The sequence below is a fragment of the Furipterus horrens genome, unplaced genomic scaffold (genome assembly GCF_987537825.1).
Source record: "Furipterus horrens unplaced genomic scaffold, mFurHor1.1.pri manual_scaffold_3, whole genome shotgun sequence".
Classification (NCBI taxonomy): domain Eukaryota; kingdom Metazoa; phylum Chordata; class Mammalia; order Chiroptera; family Furipteridae; genus Furipterus; species Furipterus horrens.
In genome coordinates, this window is record NW_028327173.1 from 5,168,992 (window position 1) to 5,187,784 (window position 18,793).

At 58.3% G+C, this 18,793-nt stretch overlaps 1 protein-coding gene across 3 annotated transcripts in view; it reads left to right on the forward strand.

Annotated features, from left to right (window-relative positions):
- SPSB1 (splA/ryanodine receptor domain and SOCS box containing 1) overlaps positions 1-15,924 on the forward strand; it is a 62,005-nt gene extending 46,081 nt beyond the window's left edge. For all 3 annotated transcript variants that reach the window (XM_090268543.1, XM_090268542.1, XM_090268544.1), the window contains exons 2-3: positions 6,569-7,378; positions 14,029-15,924. In XM_090268543.1, the coding sequence (XP_090124669.1) occupies positions 6,685-7,378; positions 14,029-14,156 (822 nt within the window). In that variant the 5' untranslated portion in view covers positions 6,569-6,684 and the 3' untranslated portion in view covers positions 14,157-15,924. The remainder of the gene's footprint in view (positions 1-6,568; positions 7,379-14,028) is intronic.
- The last annotated feature ends 2,869 nt before the right edge of the window (positions 15,925-18,793 follow it).

Here is an 18,793-nt window from a genome sequence, read left to right on the forward strand (position 1 = left end):
AGAAAGTTTATGGGACTTCCGCCCCTGTGGTGGACCTAGGGGGGTGATCTAATTTGGGGGTCCTGAAGATAGGTGTGTATCCACAGGCAGCTTTGCTGGAGCTGTGGCCTCACGGGGGGCTTCCTGCCTCCCCACTCTCTTTCCCACCAGGTGCCCAGATAAGTGCAGGTCTCACCCTTCCCGAGACGCCCTTCCAAGATGGGGCTGGGCTCCCTGGGCTGCCCTAGGAGGGCTTCACCTGTCCCTGCCGGGGGCGTTCCCCAGCTGCGTGCTCTCCTGCACTTGGCATTCAAGAGTCCACCCTTCCTGGTGTTCTCCAGAGTTAGAGGGAGGCAGGGCGCGGGGCAGCGAGCATCACGTTTCAAGCGCCTGGCATGAGCTCTCTGAGGCTGCCCAGTCCACCTGGGGGACTGCAGGCTTCTGTCCCCAGCCCGGTATGGGCGAGGAGGGACCATTGTTTCTGTGCCTTTCCCCTTGAGCTCACGTGGGCTCCCCCTCCCCCCACCCTGCCTTCCTGCCCCCTTTCTGTGGGTTGACCACGCAGGCCCAGTGAAATAGACACCCAACGCCAGGCTGGGCGATGTCAGAGGCCCGCAACCTAGACTTCCTTCCCGCTGCCACTCAGAGGTGTGTCTGCCACTGCCTTGGTAAGCTTTCTGGAAGGTCACGGGGTGTCATGGTGTGTCACTGAAGTCCCTCCAAGAGCAGGGCGGCCAGCCTGAAAGAAGCACAGACCGTGGCCTTCACAGCCTTGGCCTGGCTGCCGCCGTGACTCTTCATTTTAATTTTTAGTCTCTGTATGAATGTCAGGCTGCTTTCCCAGGGGTGGGCTCAACTGATTCAAGGCCTTTCTGAAAGTGCCGTATGAGTCATCTGGGTCCTTTCGTAGGTGTTTACGGCAGGTGCATTTTTGGTCTTTTGAGGTCAGAGGCTAGAGCTCTGGACTGGCCGTGTGGGATTTTTCTTTCCAAACTCACCCGTCAGAACTTTCCAGAAGGGTCCAATGCTTTTTGTTGATTCTAGGGGCAGACACTTTTGTATCCCTGCTTGAGCAAGAACACAGCTCAGGGGACAGGTGGGATGGGGCAGGGGACTGTAACCACATGGCACTCACCCTGCTGTTGGGGGCATCTCCGCCAGGGCTCCATGGGCTGCTGGCACTGAGCAGGCCCTGAGCGCGCCCACCCCGAAGCGTGTCGGCGAGCCAAGGCGCCCAGGAAGCCGGAACCCTAACCTGCAGGCAGAGCCATCGGCCCTGGGCTGCAGAGGTTGCCTTCTGCTATAATCACAGGTCGCTAGGGGCAGCTTGTCTTGCAAAATCCTGGGCTGCAACCACCCATAAGTGAGGCGGGGCAGCAGAGGGAGGGAGCACGTTTGATCTTCAGGTGAAAGGCGGCTTTATAAATAGGTCACCTTGTTCCACATCCTGAATTTCATTCTTTCCCCATCTTGAGTCAAAACAATGGTTTTACTGTTCTGGGGTCAGTCGCCCTGAGGGGGAACTGAGCCCAAAGGAGGTGATTGTGTGTCTGCCTCCTCTGTGGGTCCCCTGCCCCCACCCCTATTCCATTTGTCACCCATCACCTTGGATGTGTGGCCAATACCCACAGAGAGCCCTGCTCCTTCAATGAACTTTGTCTTAAACAACAGAACCAAAGGATCATTTTTTCAGCAGGGTTGGGGCTCCCGGGTGAATTGATCTGAAGAGGTTTTTTGGAAGGCAAACTGCAGAGTTGTGGCTTTAATCGAAGGGACAGTGTGCAGTTTCAGGCAGGTGCTGCGCCTGCTGTCCCGTCTGAGCCCAGGGTTGAAATTCTTGCCCCTCTCCAGTCCTGGCCCTCACCCTGGCTCCTCGTTCTCCCCTGGCCTTGCAGAGTGGAGCCCAGACCGCTGTCCAGCCACTGCAGCTGGGTTTTGGATTCCCCGACTCCCCCTTTTCTTGTGTGGGGCTGACGGAGACAGGCAGCCTCCCCATTTCTATTGGGCAAATTACAATTGGTGATTTGGAAAATAATGTCATTGGGCATCCTAGGAGAAATCACGGTGGAAACCATGCCTGACTTTCGGATGGCCCCAGAGCTGTCGCTGGGAATTTCAACCTTAGCTTAAATGCCCTCATAAACTCTGGACTCAGTGTGCCTCTTGATGAGCAAATTGAACTAGTCCCCTGTGCTCGATTAAAAGACGGGCACACACGTGGAGGGCCTTTAGGGCTTGCTTTGGGGACAACTTGTTTTTGTGAATGTAGTGTGTTAAATCAAAAATGTTCAGCCTTTTATTCTTATCTGTGTGCTGAAAAAATCCTTTTCATTACAATGAAGGTAATGTATGCATTTTTTAAAGTTTCAGTTCAGGAAGTGTTGAAAGTAAATTGCCTTCCCCTGCCCCGCCTAACCACTGTGAGAAGTTCAGGTTCATTCTTCTAGCCCTTGGCCTGTGCCTGCGAACAGATAAAGGCTCACAGAGAGAATCTTTGTAAACTCTGTTCTTACAGAAATGGGAGCGCGCGCTGCGTATTGTTCTCCAAGTTGCTTTTGAAAATGTAACAGCATCATGTTACATTTTATGTTAAGTCAGCACATGTGAGGGACTGCCTCCTTCTCTCCAGGTCTGCTGGGGCTCGTGGTTCCGGGGCTGCCCTTGCCCACATGCCCCTGTGCAGGACAAGGCTTTGCAGACCAGGGGACAGCGGTGGGCGCGTGACTGCTGGTGTTTTACACCGGGATGGCACCTGCAAGCCGAGAAGCACTTCCCAGTTTGGGGGTCTGTCTGTGTGACTTGGACACCCCCCACCCACTAACATGTACCTGAGTGGCATCCCTGCACCTCCTCGTTCCTTTCTACCTTTTTTAACCCTCTGTATCCCACATCGCTCGCCCGCTCTCACTGACAGTACTCAGCCAGCATCCCTTTTCTCCATGACTTGTGTAGTGAAGACAGTGGGTGTATGCACCCACCTGTGCCCCGGAGACATGGCTGCAGGTGTGCCCATTCCCTCCCCCTTCAGGTCATTGAAGGCCTGGCCCAGGTCGCAGACCCCCACACGGTGAGCTTGGGGATGCCTCTGACCCCTCACCATCTGGGGATCAGCATCTGGTTCTGGGCTTCCTTCGCTGCACCTCTATTAATTCTGCACCTGGCTGCCCCTCCACCTGAGGGCACGGAGGATCCCATTGGAGGAGCCCGAGAAGCAAGAGGGAAGATGACTTGGGGGGTTCTGCCAACCCCTGGCTTAGAAGTGACCTAAACTTTGTCTGTTCTAGCTCAACATTCTGAACCTTGGGTCTTGGCCCAAGGTCAGCTGCCTCTGTAGAACCAGGTGCAGTGACCATGAGGAGGGATGACAGGGATCTTTGTTCGGGGTGCAGAGCACCGTGTAGAGGGGGAAAAAAGTGACCTTGCCAGTTGTACCCTGTCTTCCACTGTCTCAGTTGAGCCTTGGGTGAGCATGGGACACCCTTCTTACAGAGGAGCCCACGGAAGCCCGGAAACACTAAGGGGAGTCCTAGGCGGGGCCCAAGCCTCTGTCCTGCTGTGTGAGCTTCCCCAGGACGGTTGTCCCAGGGGAGGAGCCTGGAGGAAGGAGACACCCTGCCAGGGCGGCAGTTCCCGGGAAGGGGGTGCGTGGGGCTCCTCGGGGGACACGCAGAAGCACAGATCACATTTAAAAAGAGATGGAAAGAGGAGGGCTGCTGGACGGCTTCCGCGGCCTTGTGGGGAGGTGGCCAGGCATGCACGGCGGGAAGGCGGTGACAGAGCAGCGTTGGCTCTCACCATGGCCTGGACACAGGGTAGAGGCCGGCAGGTGACCGGGGAGTCCAGAGTGGCCCTGGGGTTGCCACAGTGATTGACCACCTAGGAGGCGACTCAGGTGGCAGGATGGCCCAGGAGCGGCAGGGTTGGTTGGCCACCTCCCCTGGCTATGCCCTGGGGGGTCCTTGTGTGCAGTACCCCCATGATGCTGCCCGTACCTGCCCTCCCACCTCTTCCTCCCAGAGACTCCCTCCGCTAAAGGTCATGTGGTCCAGTGGCAGGAAAGGGCCCTCCCTACCGGATGGTTCCCAACATGGGGGCCCGGGAGGGCAGGAGCTTAGCACAAGGGCCGGTTAAGTTACTTGCTTGGCAACGGGCCTTGAAGGCGTTGGAATCTCAGAACGGGAAGAACTTGTGGAACTGACCTGGACAGACAGGTGACCCGCCCCTGTGAGGCTACACTGTCTTTTCGGGTCACTCGTTCTGAGGTTGATGACCTAGCTGCTTCGAGAGGCCTCCTCACGTGCGCCTTATGCTTTCCTACTGTCGCCATCGCCGCGGAGACCATGGGTGGCGGGGGCGGAGGGGGGGTGGAGGGTGGCCTCATCTAGCTCAGGGGCTGGCAAATGAAGTTTAATTGGGACTCGGCCGCTCTCCTTTCCTTACGCACTGCCTGCGGCCGCTTTCGTGCTACAAGGCAGCGTTGAGTAATGGCGTGGAGACTGCGCGGCCCGCAAGCCCAAAACATACTCTCTAGCACCTGACAGACAAAGCCCAGCCCTGCTGTAGCTCCCGAGGGAGTTACGGGTGTGACCGGGCCCAGGCTCGCTGGCCTGAGCGCTCCCTCCCTCTCCCGTCCTTCCCCCCCCCCCACAATGCCCCTTCCCCTTCCCACCTCCTCTTCCCCTTCCCACCTCTCCTCCTCCCTGGTAGGTCCCTCTCCATCTGCACCCATTTCTCTACAAGCATTTTATTTATTTATTTATTTTATTTTTAGAGAGAGGGGAAAGGAGAAAGAGAGGGAGAGAAACATCACTGTGTGGTTGCCTCTCACTCACGCCCCCAACTGGGGACCTGACGTGCAACCTAGTCATGTGCCCTGACTGGGAATCGAACCAGCGACACTTGGTTTGAAGGCCGAGGCTCAATCCACTGAGCCACCGCAGCCAGGGCTCTCTCTATAAGCATTTTAGATTCATGCGTTGGAAGGACTTCTCCCCCCAGCTTCCTCTCCCCGAGTCCCACCAGCCCCGTGTCTCCACCCCCGCCCCAGCCTCCTCCTCACTTTCCCACCTGCTCCCATGGGGGGGGGGGGTGCTCCCACGCAGTGAGATTCTGGGAGTCCTTCCCACAGTGATGACGAGCCGAGAACAGGGCAGTGGCAGCGCTGCCCCAAGGAGCGGTGAGTGAGCTGTCTGAGGAAGCTCACGTTCTCCTCGTCCCCCCAGAGAAGGACCTGTGTGCCCACTGTGTCCTTCACAGAGAGGGCCCTGGGCACCTGCCAGAGGGGGTGTCCAGACCGAGGTGGGTGCTTCAGACTGAGAGCTGCCTTGGACCCACCTGCCCCCAGCTTGGAGAGGTGCTCGGGTGGGGCTTGGGGAGGGGCCTGGCAGGCCGGCCTCTGGGGTCAGCAGGGCCCCATTCCCACCCCAACCGCAGGCTCCCCCACCCCGCAGGGCTGGAGCGGGAGTTCGGGAGGTGTTGGTGGCTCTCCGGGGTAGATGGGGCTTGAAGCTCGAAACTGGGATTGTCCTGGGAGATCCAGGACGTGAGGCTCAGGGAACCGCGGTGGCCTGTTATTTCCCCTTATTCAAGGTGGGCAGTGTGGCCAGGAATGTCAGGGGCGGACAGAGTCCCATCAGTCCCACATTTTAGCCCCTCCTCCTGGTGGAGAAGACAGTCTCTCCTCCTACCCCACCACCCCGTCCTCCCTTAAAGGAGCCAACAGCCAGTGAAGCCAGAGCAGCAGCAAGGTGTCTTGGAGTCAGACCCCTTCCCAGATGGGCTGCTGGAACCCGAGGAGCCAAACGCTGGCTTCTGGTTGAAGGGAAAGCAGCAGCCATCGGGGGTTGGCCCCGAGCCACCTGGGGCTGAGGGCTGAGACTCTCCCTCCCTCCTGGCTCGGGGTGGCTCCGGGACTGCGAGGCGAGTGTCACTGGCACTGCAACCCAGGCCCGAGGTGCGCGGGACGTGGGACCTTCCGGGGGGCGGCTGCAGCCTCAGGGCCCGGTGAACCAGAAGCCCCTGGGGCCTTCCGGGGAGCACGCTGGCCGCCCCGAGTCCAGCTGGCCGCCCACCCCAGGGCTCCCTTCCCTGGTGAGAGCCAGAGGGGCCTGCGGGAGGCGGCTGTGCTGGGGAAGAGAGAAGGAGCTGCTGCGGCCTCTCTGGGCTTCCCCTCCTGCCCAGGCAGCAGGCTTGGGAGTAGGCTCCCCCTTGCTGGGACCAGGGACAATGCCCCCTGCATGGGCTGATCCCAGTATCGGCGCCAGCACGGCCTTCTGCCCTGAGAAACCGCGATGAGGTACATGGTGCCCCCCGACGCAGTGGAGCGCGGCGCCGGCTCCCAAGCCTCCCTCTCTCCATGCGGGCTGCCGGGTGGGTGGCCTCTCTCCCTTACGGTGACATAGACGCAGGGACAGAGCGGGGTTTCCTTATGGCCGAGGCTCCGGCCTGCCGCGCGTCGGGTGTGATGAGAGCCCAGAAAGCAGGCTGCTGGGACGAGTCGGCGGTCAGCCTGTTTGTAGGACCCTCGTGTCCCTCCCCTGTCCCCGCACCCCTGCTCACCCCGCCTCCTGTTTCTCTTCCCACCCATCAGGCAGCACTGACCGCTCCGCAGCTCGCAGAGGCCGCCTGGCAGCCTTCTGGAGAACAGGCCCCGCGATTGATGAGTTTGCCTTGGGCGTCGGTGACCAGGTGAAACAGGAGGCAGCCATGGGTCAGAAGGTCACTGGAGGGATCAAGACTGTGGACATGAGGGACCCCACGTACCGGCCCTTGAAGCAGGCTCTCCAGGGCCTGGACTACTGCAAGCCCACCCGCCTGGACGTGCTGCTGGACATGCCCCCCGTGTCCTACGATGTCCAGCTGCTCCACTCATGGAACAACAATGACCGCTCACTGAACGTCTTCGTGAAGGAGGACGACAAGCTGATCTTTCACCGGCATCCGGTGGCCCAGAGCACGGACGCCATCAGGGGCAAGGTCGGGTACACGCGGGGGCTGCACGTGTGGCAGATCACGTGGGCCATGAGGCAGCGGGGCACGCACGCCGTGGTGGGGGTGGCGACAGCCGACGCCCCCCTGCACTCTGTTGGGTACACGACCCTCGTGGGGAACAACCATGAGTCCTGGGGCTGGGACTTGGGGCGCAACCGGCTGTACCACGACGGCAAGAACCAGCCGAGCAAAACGTATCCGGCCTTTCTGGAGCCAGACGAGACGTTCATTGTCCCCGACTCTTTCCTGGTGGCCCTGGACATGGATGACGGGACCCTGAGCTTCATTGTGGATGGACAGTACATGGGAGTGGCTTTTCGGGGACTCAAGGGCAAAAAACTGTATCCTGTTGTGAGTGCCGTCTGGGGCCACTGTGAGATCCGCATGCGCTACTTGAATGGACTCGACCGTAAGTGTCTTCTCCACTGTCCCCAGCCTGCCCAATCCCCTAGGGTCCTGGGTGGGCCTGGCCAGAGGTCTGTGCAGTCCTTGGAATGAAAATGTCTCTGGGTAGCCATCCCAGCATACTCAGATCCTCAGAGGTGACTCTCGCCTGCCTCTGGTTAACTGAAAAATTCTAGCTGGAGTCTGCCAGAGAACCTGGCAGCACCTCGTGGGTGGTTGGACAGACAGATGGGTGGGAGGCTTGGTAGGTGGATGGATGAATGAATGAATGGGTGGGTGGGTGGGTGGTGGGTGGATAGATAGATGGACGGGTGGTGAATAAATGAATAGATAAATGGATGGGTGGTCCTTTGGCAGATGTGGTTGGTTTCTGGTTGACCTATTGGTTCTTGGCCTTTTGGCTAAGAGGAGGTGTTTCTGGTTGACCTGTGTCTAGGTTTCGTCTGCAGTTGACCAAATTCTAGCGCAGTAGCCAGCCTGTCACTGAGCGGGGGTCTGCAGCCTTGGCGGTACCAGGTCCTCTCACGTCACTGTCAGCCGTGGGCCTCTTGCTCTCGTTAGACCGGTGCAGGGTCTTTCTTTCCTGGTGCCGGAGGCTTCCACGTAGGCCTGAGAGGCCGCCTACACAGTTCCCTGGCGGGACTGTGTCACAATGTCAGGAGGCCTATGGGGAGGAGAACATGGATTAGAAACGGACTGAGTCAGCAGCAGTTTCAACCTGTCCCTTTGGAGAAAGGAATGGCCTTTCTTAGACCATGTGTGACACTAACTCATGTGGCAGTACTGTCCCCGTCTGGGAGCTGGAGGGCTTAGTGGCTGCCTGGCTGGGAGCCTACAGGGACAGGTGGTCCTGGGACCCTGAACTGTCCACCCCCATGTTTGACCCTTCTTCTTTCATGGGTCCCTCCAACAACCTGCAGGTGTCGCCTTGCAAAGGGGGTTGGCTAGAACCTTCACCCATCCATGTGCCGATCGTCTCTGAGGGACAGATTTGGCCCGGTATCCCCAAGAGCTCACCCCCGCCTCAGGCCAGGTGGTGGGGAGGCCGCGCTGGGAGTCAGGAGCGCGGATGCTTACTCTGGTCTTGCAGTCCCCAAAGCTTCAGGTTTGCGGGGCGGGAGGCGCTTGGGAGGAGTTGTTGAGATCTGCTCTGTGAGCTGGACCCTGGGGGAGGCTGGGCATGCCCGTGGCCCGTGGCCTGCCGCCCCCAACCCCGGCACCAGAACCGTAACGCCAGTCGTGGCTTCCCGCCTTCCCCAGTCCTGGCCCCATTCTGCAGGACCTTAACCTTGGAGGATCCAGATGGGAAAGCCCATGAGGTGTGGCAGCATCCTCAGCCCCCTGCCCGTGAGGGGAGGAGGATGAGGAGCCATGGGTCAGTGTGAGAACTGCCAGCCTCGGCCTCTCCCTGACACCTCGGTTCTCTATAAGAGGGTACCTCATCTCCTCGAAGGGTCACTCGGCTGTGTAGAAATGGACGTGAGCGGAAGGCCAGCCCCTGAGAGGCTAAGAAGGAGCTATGACAGCTGTCCAGAGGGGAGGTGACGGGAGGTAGTTCTTACTCGACATGTCCAGATGGCTCTGTAAGTCTGGAGACAGGGTCTGGGACCATGGTCAGCGAGACAGCCACCTACGGCCGCATGGTATTCAGAGGTGTGACCACTGGGTGAGATCACCTAGGGCTGCGGGGAGAGGGCTAAGGCCGGACCTGGGGCGCATCGGTGCTTTGAGGTCGGGTGGACGAGGAGGCAGGAGGCAGAGTGGCCGTGGGGATGGAGCGGAGAGTGGTGTCCTGGACGCCACGTAACGAAAGGACCTCAGGAAGGACAAGGGGATGCCAGGTTGGAGTGTGTTGGCGGCTGAGAACTGTGCATCAAGTCCAGCAACCAGGCGATGGCTGGAGACGGTGATGAGAGTCCCGGGGGTGGCGTGGGGGCAAACGCCTGACGAGGGGCTGCTTTAGAGAGGAGCGGGGAGGGTGGTGTGTTCGTGTCCTGGGGCTGCGGGAGCGGAAGTCCACCAGCTGGATGGCTTAAAATGTGCGCTCTCACAGTTCTGGCGGCCAGAAATCCGAGATCGAGGTGTGGGCAGGGTCAGTTCCTTCTGAGGGCTCCGAGGGGACTCCGCCCCGTGGCTCCTCCTGGCTCCTGCTGGTTGCCAGCAGTCCTTGGCTTGTAGGCACATCCCTCATCTCCTCCTCCGTAGCCATGTGGCCTTCCCCTCTGTGCCTCTCCTCTTCTTCTGAGAACACCAGCCATCAGATTCAGGGTGACCCTACTGCAGTATGACCTCATCTTACCTAATTATACCTGCAAAGATCCTATTTCTCATGGGGTCACCTTCTGAGGTTCCAGATAGTCCCGAATGTGGGTGGAGTGGGGGCGGGGGACACTAGCCCACCCTCCACAGATGTGGAGACAGCAGATAGAGACCATTTCCACAAGACCTTCCCCTCCTCGTGTGGCTGCCCAAGGGGAGACGAAACAGCCCCGCGCTAAGATGGCGGGGTTCCTTGAGGTTAGGTCAAAGGGTGCCTAAGTCCTCCGCCCAGAAGGGTTTGCCTTACCTTCCAAGGCCGGTGAGGAAGGAGGAACGTCACAGCTAAGCCGGGTCTGGAGTCCACCCAGGGAGCAGGGCAGGACAGGAGGAAGCTCTGGCCAGGTTTTCTTGGTGTCAGGCTGGGACTGGGCTTTGCTCTCAAAGCCTTGGGGGTCGTTCTGATCCCTTCCTGCTCCCTGGGGCATCGGGGAACTTGTCTGCACCCTCCTTCCCGGCCCCCCCCCCCCAAGCCACCAGGTCCCCCCTCAGCACAGAGCGGCTGTTTGCGGAGTGGGTCAGCTGAAGTCGCCCGTGAGTGCACCCCCGCCCCCGGGCGCTGCAGTGGGCATTTTGTCCTCCCAGCCCACCTTCCCCTGCACACCAGGGGGACGGGCCCCAACAGAGTCCCTGTCCCATGCTGGGGACCCTCCCCCACCATCCAGGCAGCTCTGACCACAGGCCACTTGTTCTGACTCCGTCTTGAGGCTGAGACCTCTGAGGCTGAGGCTGCACCCAGACGGGTCACCTTGCTCTTTCCTGGGGAGAAGGGGTGGGGATGGCCACTGTGATGGTGGCGGGGGACAGAGCCCCGCTGGGGCCCCAGGACTACCTGTCATGTTCCCTGGAGATGCAGAAGGAAAAGGCTTATTTGCAAGCAGCAGACCACTGTCACCCAAGGGGGAGGCCCTGACCTGTGAGGCCGCCCCTCTGCCCCCACTGGGAGCAGATGACCCTGCGATGGAAGCGTTTCCCCCGAGTTAGACCCTTTCAAGTTCTCCCTTTCATGGCTCCCACGTAAGTTTGGTGTGGTCTGTCATGATTGCGGGCTCAGCCAAGGCCCAGCTCATCTGGGCTTGGTGACCTCCTCCTGTGTCCTCCTGGAGTCCCTCGCTCGATGTTGGCCCCTTCCTGCCCCTCCATTCCAGCTGGGTCTGGGGAGACTGACCACCCCAGATGCAGGGGCTGGTCATACAGGGTCCGTGGGCTCTTAGAATTGAAAGCCAGGGAGGGGACCAAGGTGTCCCAGCCAGGTGTCGGGCATTCTTCCCTCGTTGGCAAAGGCAAGGGGGTGGTGCTTTCTTTCACTGCTTTTTTGTGAGAACCGCTTAATGGAAAGGGACATGCACACATATCCCATGGTGGCTGTCCCACCGCGACTTTCTAGAACCCGTCTCGGAGCATTTTCACTGCTGCTGTCACCGAAGTAAGTGCGAGGCCAGCGGCAGGAGCGGAGGAGGTGAGAATGGGACATCGCTGACTTGGAGCCGCCTCTGACGTGGGGCGTTGGTCTTTGGCATACACCCCCGCCCCCGCCCCAGAGCTCATTCCTTTAGCCGTGAACTAGACACGCTATGGGGAACTGGAGCTCCAGCTGTGTTGCAGTCTCTCAGGGGACTTCGGGAGCCACGGGCTGCGGAACTGGGGCTGCCAGGTAACCAACCGTTTCTCCTAGACACGCGGAAGCTGGCCCGTGGGCTCGCCACTTCCTCAGCCTTCTGCTCCCATAAGTAGCCCCTGATTCACTCCCTGATTTCTGTGCCTCGGGCTGGGGGCCTCCCCCTCGCATTCACACAAACTATGTAAATGAGCGCGTCTCCTGGGCTTCAGGGCGACCAGGGGGCATCCGTCAGCTCCGCCTTCTCTGTTTGGAAACTTTCTCAGTGGGCACCCAGCTTTGTGGCCGGGGCTGGATACAGAGCCCGCAGCCCCTAGTCAGAAGTATTGAGGCGGGGGGTGGGGGTGCTTCTTTGGTCCTGTCAGTAACCAAACAAAACTTGTGGGACAGACATTTTCCATGGCACGGTGCCCACATCTGCTTCTGTGGCCGGAGCATTCTCGGGCTGCCCGGCCTTTGAAAAGCAATCAGACCATGGCCTGTATGTCATCGTTTGGTTCCTACAAGGTCAGCAGAGAGGGGATGACCTCTTTGTGTCCTCGAGGCCCCTGAGAATAGACCCACCCAGGGATGCCTGGGTGATTGGTCATGTTTTCGGCCATCAGCTGCCACCCCTGTAACTGATCATGGAAGAGCTGGCGTGTCTGGAGGACATGCTCCTTCCTGTTGCAGAAACCCTCCCTAACTGGGCTATTCAGGGCGGTCCAAAGGCGGCCGGGCTGAGGACGCTCCCCGTACACGACTGCTTTCCGGGGGGCGGTGGCCGTGGCTGTAGGTCCTGTCCTTTGGGTGCACTGCAAAGAGCAGCTGGGAGCTTCCTCTTTGTGTTGGCCTAGGAAGAGCCGCGCTTGAGTTTCACAGGCTGCCGTCTATCCACCTTCCAGCCCCTTGGCTCCCAGGCCTTGAACCCCGACTCTCCCATCCCCGAGCCTGTTTCCCTACCTGTAGGTTGGGGACCACAGTCCCCGACAGGCACATAGTAGGTGCTTCACAAGCCACAGCTGCCGCTGGTGCTGTGATGTGAACCCCCGGAAATAAGGGCGCTGGATGCCAGCCTGGACAGGCCTCTGCTGTTTAGAGGTGTTTCTTCATAAGGCTGTGTACCAGCTGGCTGAGAACCCAGTAAGCTGGGAGGGCGTGATGGGAGCTACCTCTCGGCCCTCGCTCCAGTGCAAAGCTGTGCGTGGAAACCACGTACTGGGGGGGGGGGGGGGGCAGTGAAGAGCACGAGGGTGGGTGATTTGGGACAACTGAATAGAACAACAATGAAATAAATAAAGCAGAAAAAAGAAAAAGACAAACATTTACTACTTTAGTCCTTCTCCTGTGACGATCCACGAGAGATGAAAAGCAGTTGTTTGTCTTCTTTTAAAGCCTGGAATTTAGCAACTGTGTGATCCATTTTAGGATTGGTTTATTTTTAATAGCAGATTTGTTGAGATATAATTTACACACCACACATTCACCCGTTTAAAGTGTATGACTCAGCAGCCTCTAGTATTCACAGCTCTGCAGCCATCGCTATGATCAATTTTAGAACATGGTCTTCACCCCAAAAGAAACTCATAGTCATTAACAGTCACTCCACACTTCCCTGACACCTCCAGCCATAGGATCTGGTCTTCAACAACAGATGGGTTTTTGTTTAATGTTACTTCTAATATTCTGAGACACAGTGGTGATATTAAAGAACTTTAATCCACATTTTGTTGGTGGAATGGGCTCTCAGACGCTGGGGTTTTTCTCCATTTCCTTTTTTTGTCGATCTGATCCTTGTTTTGCTCACGGAGGAGACTTGGAGTCAGGGGAGACCATGGGGGAAGACACAGATCCGTTCCTGTCAGCTCTTTTTTTTTTTTTTTTAATTTCAACATATTTATTTTTCTTTTCTTTTTTTTTTTTTTTTAAAGTCTGTCAGCTCTTTCTATGTCCAGAACACTGAGCAGCTCCAGGTGTGCTCACCTGTACCAGGTGTTAGGGGAGAGGTCAAGGAAAAGCCAACTCTGGGAGGAAGGGTGAGCGGGGCCTCCGGGCCTTGAGGGGAATGCCTTTCAGATTCTTTCTGAGGCTCCAAGTTCGTCAGAGATGTGGCTACACAGGGCCTCCTGTGCAGGAAGGCAAGGACCCAGGACCCAGGGGCCCTTGCAGGTGGCAGTGAGAAGCTTCTTTCAGATCCAGGTGCGCAGCCTGTGACCCTGGTGTGTTAGGTCCCCTCTGTGCCTAAGTGCCCTCAGCTGTAAGATGAAGATGAGAACAGTACCCATGAGCGTTTGGTTAACACGAAAGGAGTTCCTTCCTGAAAGCGCGAGTGGGGCCTGGGGCTGCGTGCGTGCCGGGTGCCCTGCCGACCGCTGCTCGTCCCACGCGTAAGAGCAGAGACAGCCTGGGCTGGACTCCCAGCTTCATCTCCCCCGGCAGTGTGACCCCGGCATTATTCGGACTCTTCCTGCCGCGGTGTGCTCCTCTGCCTGTGATGCTGACATCATCATAAACAACTGTGAGGATTACGTGAGTTAGTGTCTGCCGCGAGCTTACGAAGGTGCCTGCCCAGAATGGGTTCTCTCTGGGCTGTGAATAATTCCTTTAAAATGAAATTTGCTGACTCATCAAGGGTGCCCTAAAACTAACACTGGCGATGCTCCCCTGTTGTGCGCAGCACCGCTGCAGGCCCGTCCCGTCCAGAGCCGCACTAACGCCCCGCTCTCCCTCTGTGCCCGCAGCCGAGCCCCTGCCGCTCATGGATCTGTGCCGCCGCGCCGTGCGCCTGGCCCTGGGGAAGGAGCGACTGGGGGAGATCCACGCGCTGCCGCTGCCCGCCTCCCTCAAGGCCTACCTCCTCTACCAGTGACGCCCCGCCCGGGACCCCAGCACGACAGCCGCCTGGTGCCAACTCAGCGAGCCACCGCCGCACCCCGCGCCTTGGACGGGCGCCCACGGCCGTGGGAGGAAGGCCCCGCTCCACCCCTTCGTCCTCCTGGCCGCCCTTTGGGACAGAGGCGCGGACAGCTCTGGACGCAGGCTCCTCTGTTCCCCTTCCCCATCTTGGCGGAAGGTCCCTGCACGCGGCATCACCGCCCCTCCTTGGAAAAAGACTCAGTGGTCTCCTCGGAAGCCCGGCACTGAGTGGCCATCTGCTCTTGGGGGGCCACGGGCAGCCTCCGCCTTCTGGGTCCCGGGGCGGGGGCAGGCGCCAAGAGCAGACCCCAGGGGTGCTAAGAGGTGCTTAAACGGGGGGTCGTGTCCCGGCCACCAAGCTCAGGATGTCAGAAATACACCCAAACACCAAGGCAGCCCCCAGAACGGGACCCCCCAGGCTGAGCACTCGGCGTCAGTCCCGGCTGCCGGTGCCCCGGACCCCGTATTTATTCTTTTAACAATAAGAAAAGCCATTTATTTATTCCACTTAGAAAAGGACCTTGCTTGGGTCATCTCTCTGGAGTGTTCTCTTGCTTTTCTTCCCCTTGCCACTCCCTGGCATGTGTGTGCCTCACCTGTCCTTCTCGCTGGGCTGTCACTAGGGTGTGTCCCCACGTGGGCACCGGTGTCTTTGTTTGGGTCCCGTGACCTACAGCTTCCAGGGGTCTCTGCTCCCCTCAGGGAGCCTAGCCTCAAGCGCGGTATGAGTGTCTTCGGGGTCACAGCTCCACAGCCGTGGCAGCTTGCGTGTCTTCGCGTAGTGAGTTACACTTGGGTTTATCCGTCTTCGGATGTGGTTTTATTTCCTCAGTCCTCCGTGGCTTTTCGGGGTTTGTTAGGTTCTGCTTCTGCCTTCCTGGCTGAGATTCCCCACTTGCACCCCGCCGGACCACCTAACCAAGAAGGGAAGACGTGGGTCTCTGTCCCGAGAAGCCAAGGGCAGGGTGGGGTGCGCCAGAGTGGAGGTGTACCTCATGGGAAATCTCTGCTTAGTGTCCAGTTCATCACCAGCTGGAAGGGTGGGGCTGGGACACCCCCTCCCTGCCACAGCCCCCCACGTAGCAGACCCCAGCCCCTGCCACCACGTTTGCTATTTCTCTTATCTCAAGTCAACGCCCGTAGAGTCTGCCTTCACTTCATTTCTGTACAGGTACAATAGATAACTTTATTTGTTCTAAATGTTTAATATATATGCATATATATTTGTCCGAAATTACGTTTTACACAGCTGCTGTAGGGCACCTTTGAAAAAAAATTTAAAAAGTCTTCCAGTGGAATATATTTTTTAAAGCACAAAATCGGTGCCAAGACGGGGTGAGGAATGTAAATTACCCCCTTATTATTGTGAGGGATTTTTTTTTTAAGGCCTGGGAACCTTACCTGTAAGACTTTTAAAGATCTTCCTCACCCCTGTCTCGGGGCGGGTTCTGTTCTGATGAATGTTGCCCGTGAGAGCGTCTCACACACACAGATCCAGCCTCCTCGCCTTGGACCGGCACCTTCCGCAGCCGCTGGACGATGCCTCACGGGGCTCTCTGTCTTGTCCCGCACCCCCTGCCCCCCGCCCCCAGCTCCCCGCCCTCAAGCCCACCCTTCTCGCAGCCCAGAGCCCTGTGGCCTGTACAGTTTTGAAACTCCCATTCTATTTTATGATGGTTGATAATAGTAACATAATAAAGGAAAGTTTATGAAAATACAAAGCCACTTCGGAGTCCCTTTCTGTGCCTTGGGTCCAGCCCTTCCACTGCCCACGACTTTTCGACAGAGAATGAGGCCACCGCCTGCGCCCTGCACCGCCCCTTGGCAGAGGGTGGGGTGCCAGCCAGAGCCCCAGAAGAGCAAGAGGATCCCGGAGGGGTGATTCTAGAACATCCCCATCCCTCTTCAGAAGTCTGTGAGCCTGCACCCCAGACTAAGGAGCGTGTGACCTATGGAAAGGCTCCGCCACGTGAGCGGGCACCTCACCTCGGGCTGGCCCGTGTGTTAGAAAGCTCGAGTGGGCTTGCCGGAGCCGGCATGGGTGTCTTTGGTGGAATCCAGGTTCTGGGAAGTCGGTGGGAGGAGCCAGTCCCTCATCTTTGTGTCTGTCCCCCGTGCCAGCACAGTGATGCTGGTGAGGTGCAGGGTCCCCCCACCCACCCCCCAGCAGAGAAAACAGGAAATTCTGGCTTATTTAGAGGATTAGTAAGTGATAAAGAAAACAGTCGAGAAATGGGCTGGATATGGTCACATGACATGACTCGTTTCCAAAGAATTAACAGGAATGCATCCGCTCCCTGTGGGCATTTTTAATTCTCAAGGCGTGTCAGGGTCTGGGGGTGCTGGAAAGTGTCCTGGCCTGAGAGCCCAAGACCCCTGGGACCAAAGCCCTGTGTCCCTTTCTCTGAGGGCCTCCTGGCCAGCTTTCCTCAGACCACCTGCCTCTGCACCGCCGGGGAGGTGTTGGCTCCAATGCATGCGCCCAGGCCCGGCCGGAGACGGACTCCACCGCCGTTTCTGGGGCCAGGCCCGGGAACTGGCTTCCCTCTCCGACTCCCTGGGTGACCTTGCCGAGGCAGCCTGAGACCACGGGAACTGCATCAGCTCTTTCTTTCACAGAGTTGCTGGGGAAAGGGAAATTCTTTCGGTGTGCTGGTGGGTTGGCCCAGCGACAAGCACACGGCCTCCTGAGTCAGACCTGGGTTCAAATGTTGGCTCTGACCCCCACCAGCTACTTGATCTTGGCTGAGCCTCCGTGAACGGCTCTCGGCATGGGCCCATCTCCTGGGAGGGTAGCAAGGGTGAAGTGAGGCTTTAGGAGCGGCCGGGCATACTAGCAAGTGTGCAAACAAATGCTTTCAAAGCTCGCACACTGTTTTCTGTTCTGGAAAATGGCACTTCCTAGGCTGGCATTGGTCTGTGAGAGTGGCCCCAATAATCCTAAACCAACTTCCTAATAAGTATTCTTTCTTCCTGGGTTCTGTCTCCCGAGATCAAGGTGGGTACTGGGAGAGGGACCCCTGGATGCCTTCCCCAGACACGTGTGCAGGAAAAGGGTGGTCTGAAGTTATTTTTAGATCGGAGTTCATGTCTGGGTTGTAGTTGGAACTCCGGCTTGCTTTGAAGGGGGCCACCGGGGGAGGAGCGGGGGTCAGGCGATGCGGGTGGGGAGGGTGTAGGGAGCCCAGGGAAAACAAGGGCCTTTGTGCGGACTGGAGACTTCTGGGGGGCAGGGTTTCGTGCTGAAGGGAGCGGTCTTCATAAAACCGTCTCGCAGACCGGCCCATGTGGATGTAATTAATGCCCTGCCTTCGGGCAGGTAGCGGCCTCTCGGGCTTGGCCCTGGGTGGGAAGAACCCTCCCTCCGCCGTCCATGTCCTGCACACAGCTCCCCTCCTGCCCTTCCTCCCGCGCCTCGGTGAGATGAGGAATGTGCACTTTGCTGAACCATAAAGTATGCCGGGGGAGCTGGGGAAAGGGCCGAAGACAGAGCAATTAGTTCATGCTCCAGTCCAGACACCCAAGCGTGGTCGGAGTCCAGCTGCAAGGAATCCTTGAAATAAACGAGCTGCCCGGGGCCAGGCGTTTGCTGTGTTTGCTGTACGGGGCCATGGCAACCGGGGAGGAAATCATGAGCTAGGGACTGGGCTCTAGAATCAACAAATGATGTCCTGGCCGAGCGAGCCCAGAGGAAGCCGCTCACGGCTCTCCTGGGGCTTTTCGGGGCCCAGCTGCTGGCGGGCAGCACTGGCCGGACCGTCCCCCGTCCTCCCGGTGTCCTCAGTGAGGTCCTGTTCCCACTTGAAACTTCTGTGTCTTCAGCAGGGCTCTGATCTTGGTTTCTCTTCTATTTTTCTTCTCTCTCTCTCTGTCTCTCTCGCTCGCTCGCTCGCTAACACTTTCTCTGAGCCTTTCTTCCTGGGCTGGAGATGCAGCTGCTCCCACCAGTCTGTCTGACAATGATTTTCCTGGGCAGAGGGAGTGTTCCCGCTGGAGAAGCCCAGACTGAGGGCAGCTGGCTGAATGGAAGGTGGCGCTGACCTTGCCCTGGGTCTGTCTTCCCACCGGCCCAGCTGCACCCTCTTCCTGGGCTACTTTTAGAGGCAGGAAAAGCAAAGGCCTCATTTGTCCCTTGCCTGACTCTTCTGGGGGTGGACCTTATAACCGTCCCTAAGAAGGTGTCTTAGAGAAGCACATGAGTACCAGGACCTGGGTCGGGGCCTTAACTTGAACTTCACAAGTGCCTACTGCATCTGAATCACCAGGAGATCTTGGGGGGAAAACCAAGTCCCAGAAACTGATGCAGTGTTGAGGCCCGGGAGTCTGCATTGTGAAAGACCCGTAGCTGATTCAGATGCTTTGCCCCGGGGATTCCTGGGGCCCCAGAATTATATGCAGAGTTGTACTGAAACAGACTCCCTGCAGGTCCCCATTTCCTTCAGAGGCCTGCAGAGGGCTGAGGTGCAGAGAAGCTTGGAGACCACTAGTGTGGCAATCAGCTCTGTCCGCACTGGGTCTCAGAGCACGTGCAAAGGCCCGGAGAGATGGGGCTGCGCCGTCACCATCTTTCCAGGCACCAGAGTTCATGTC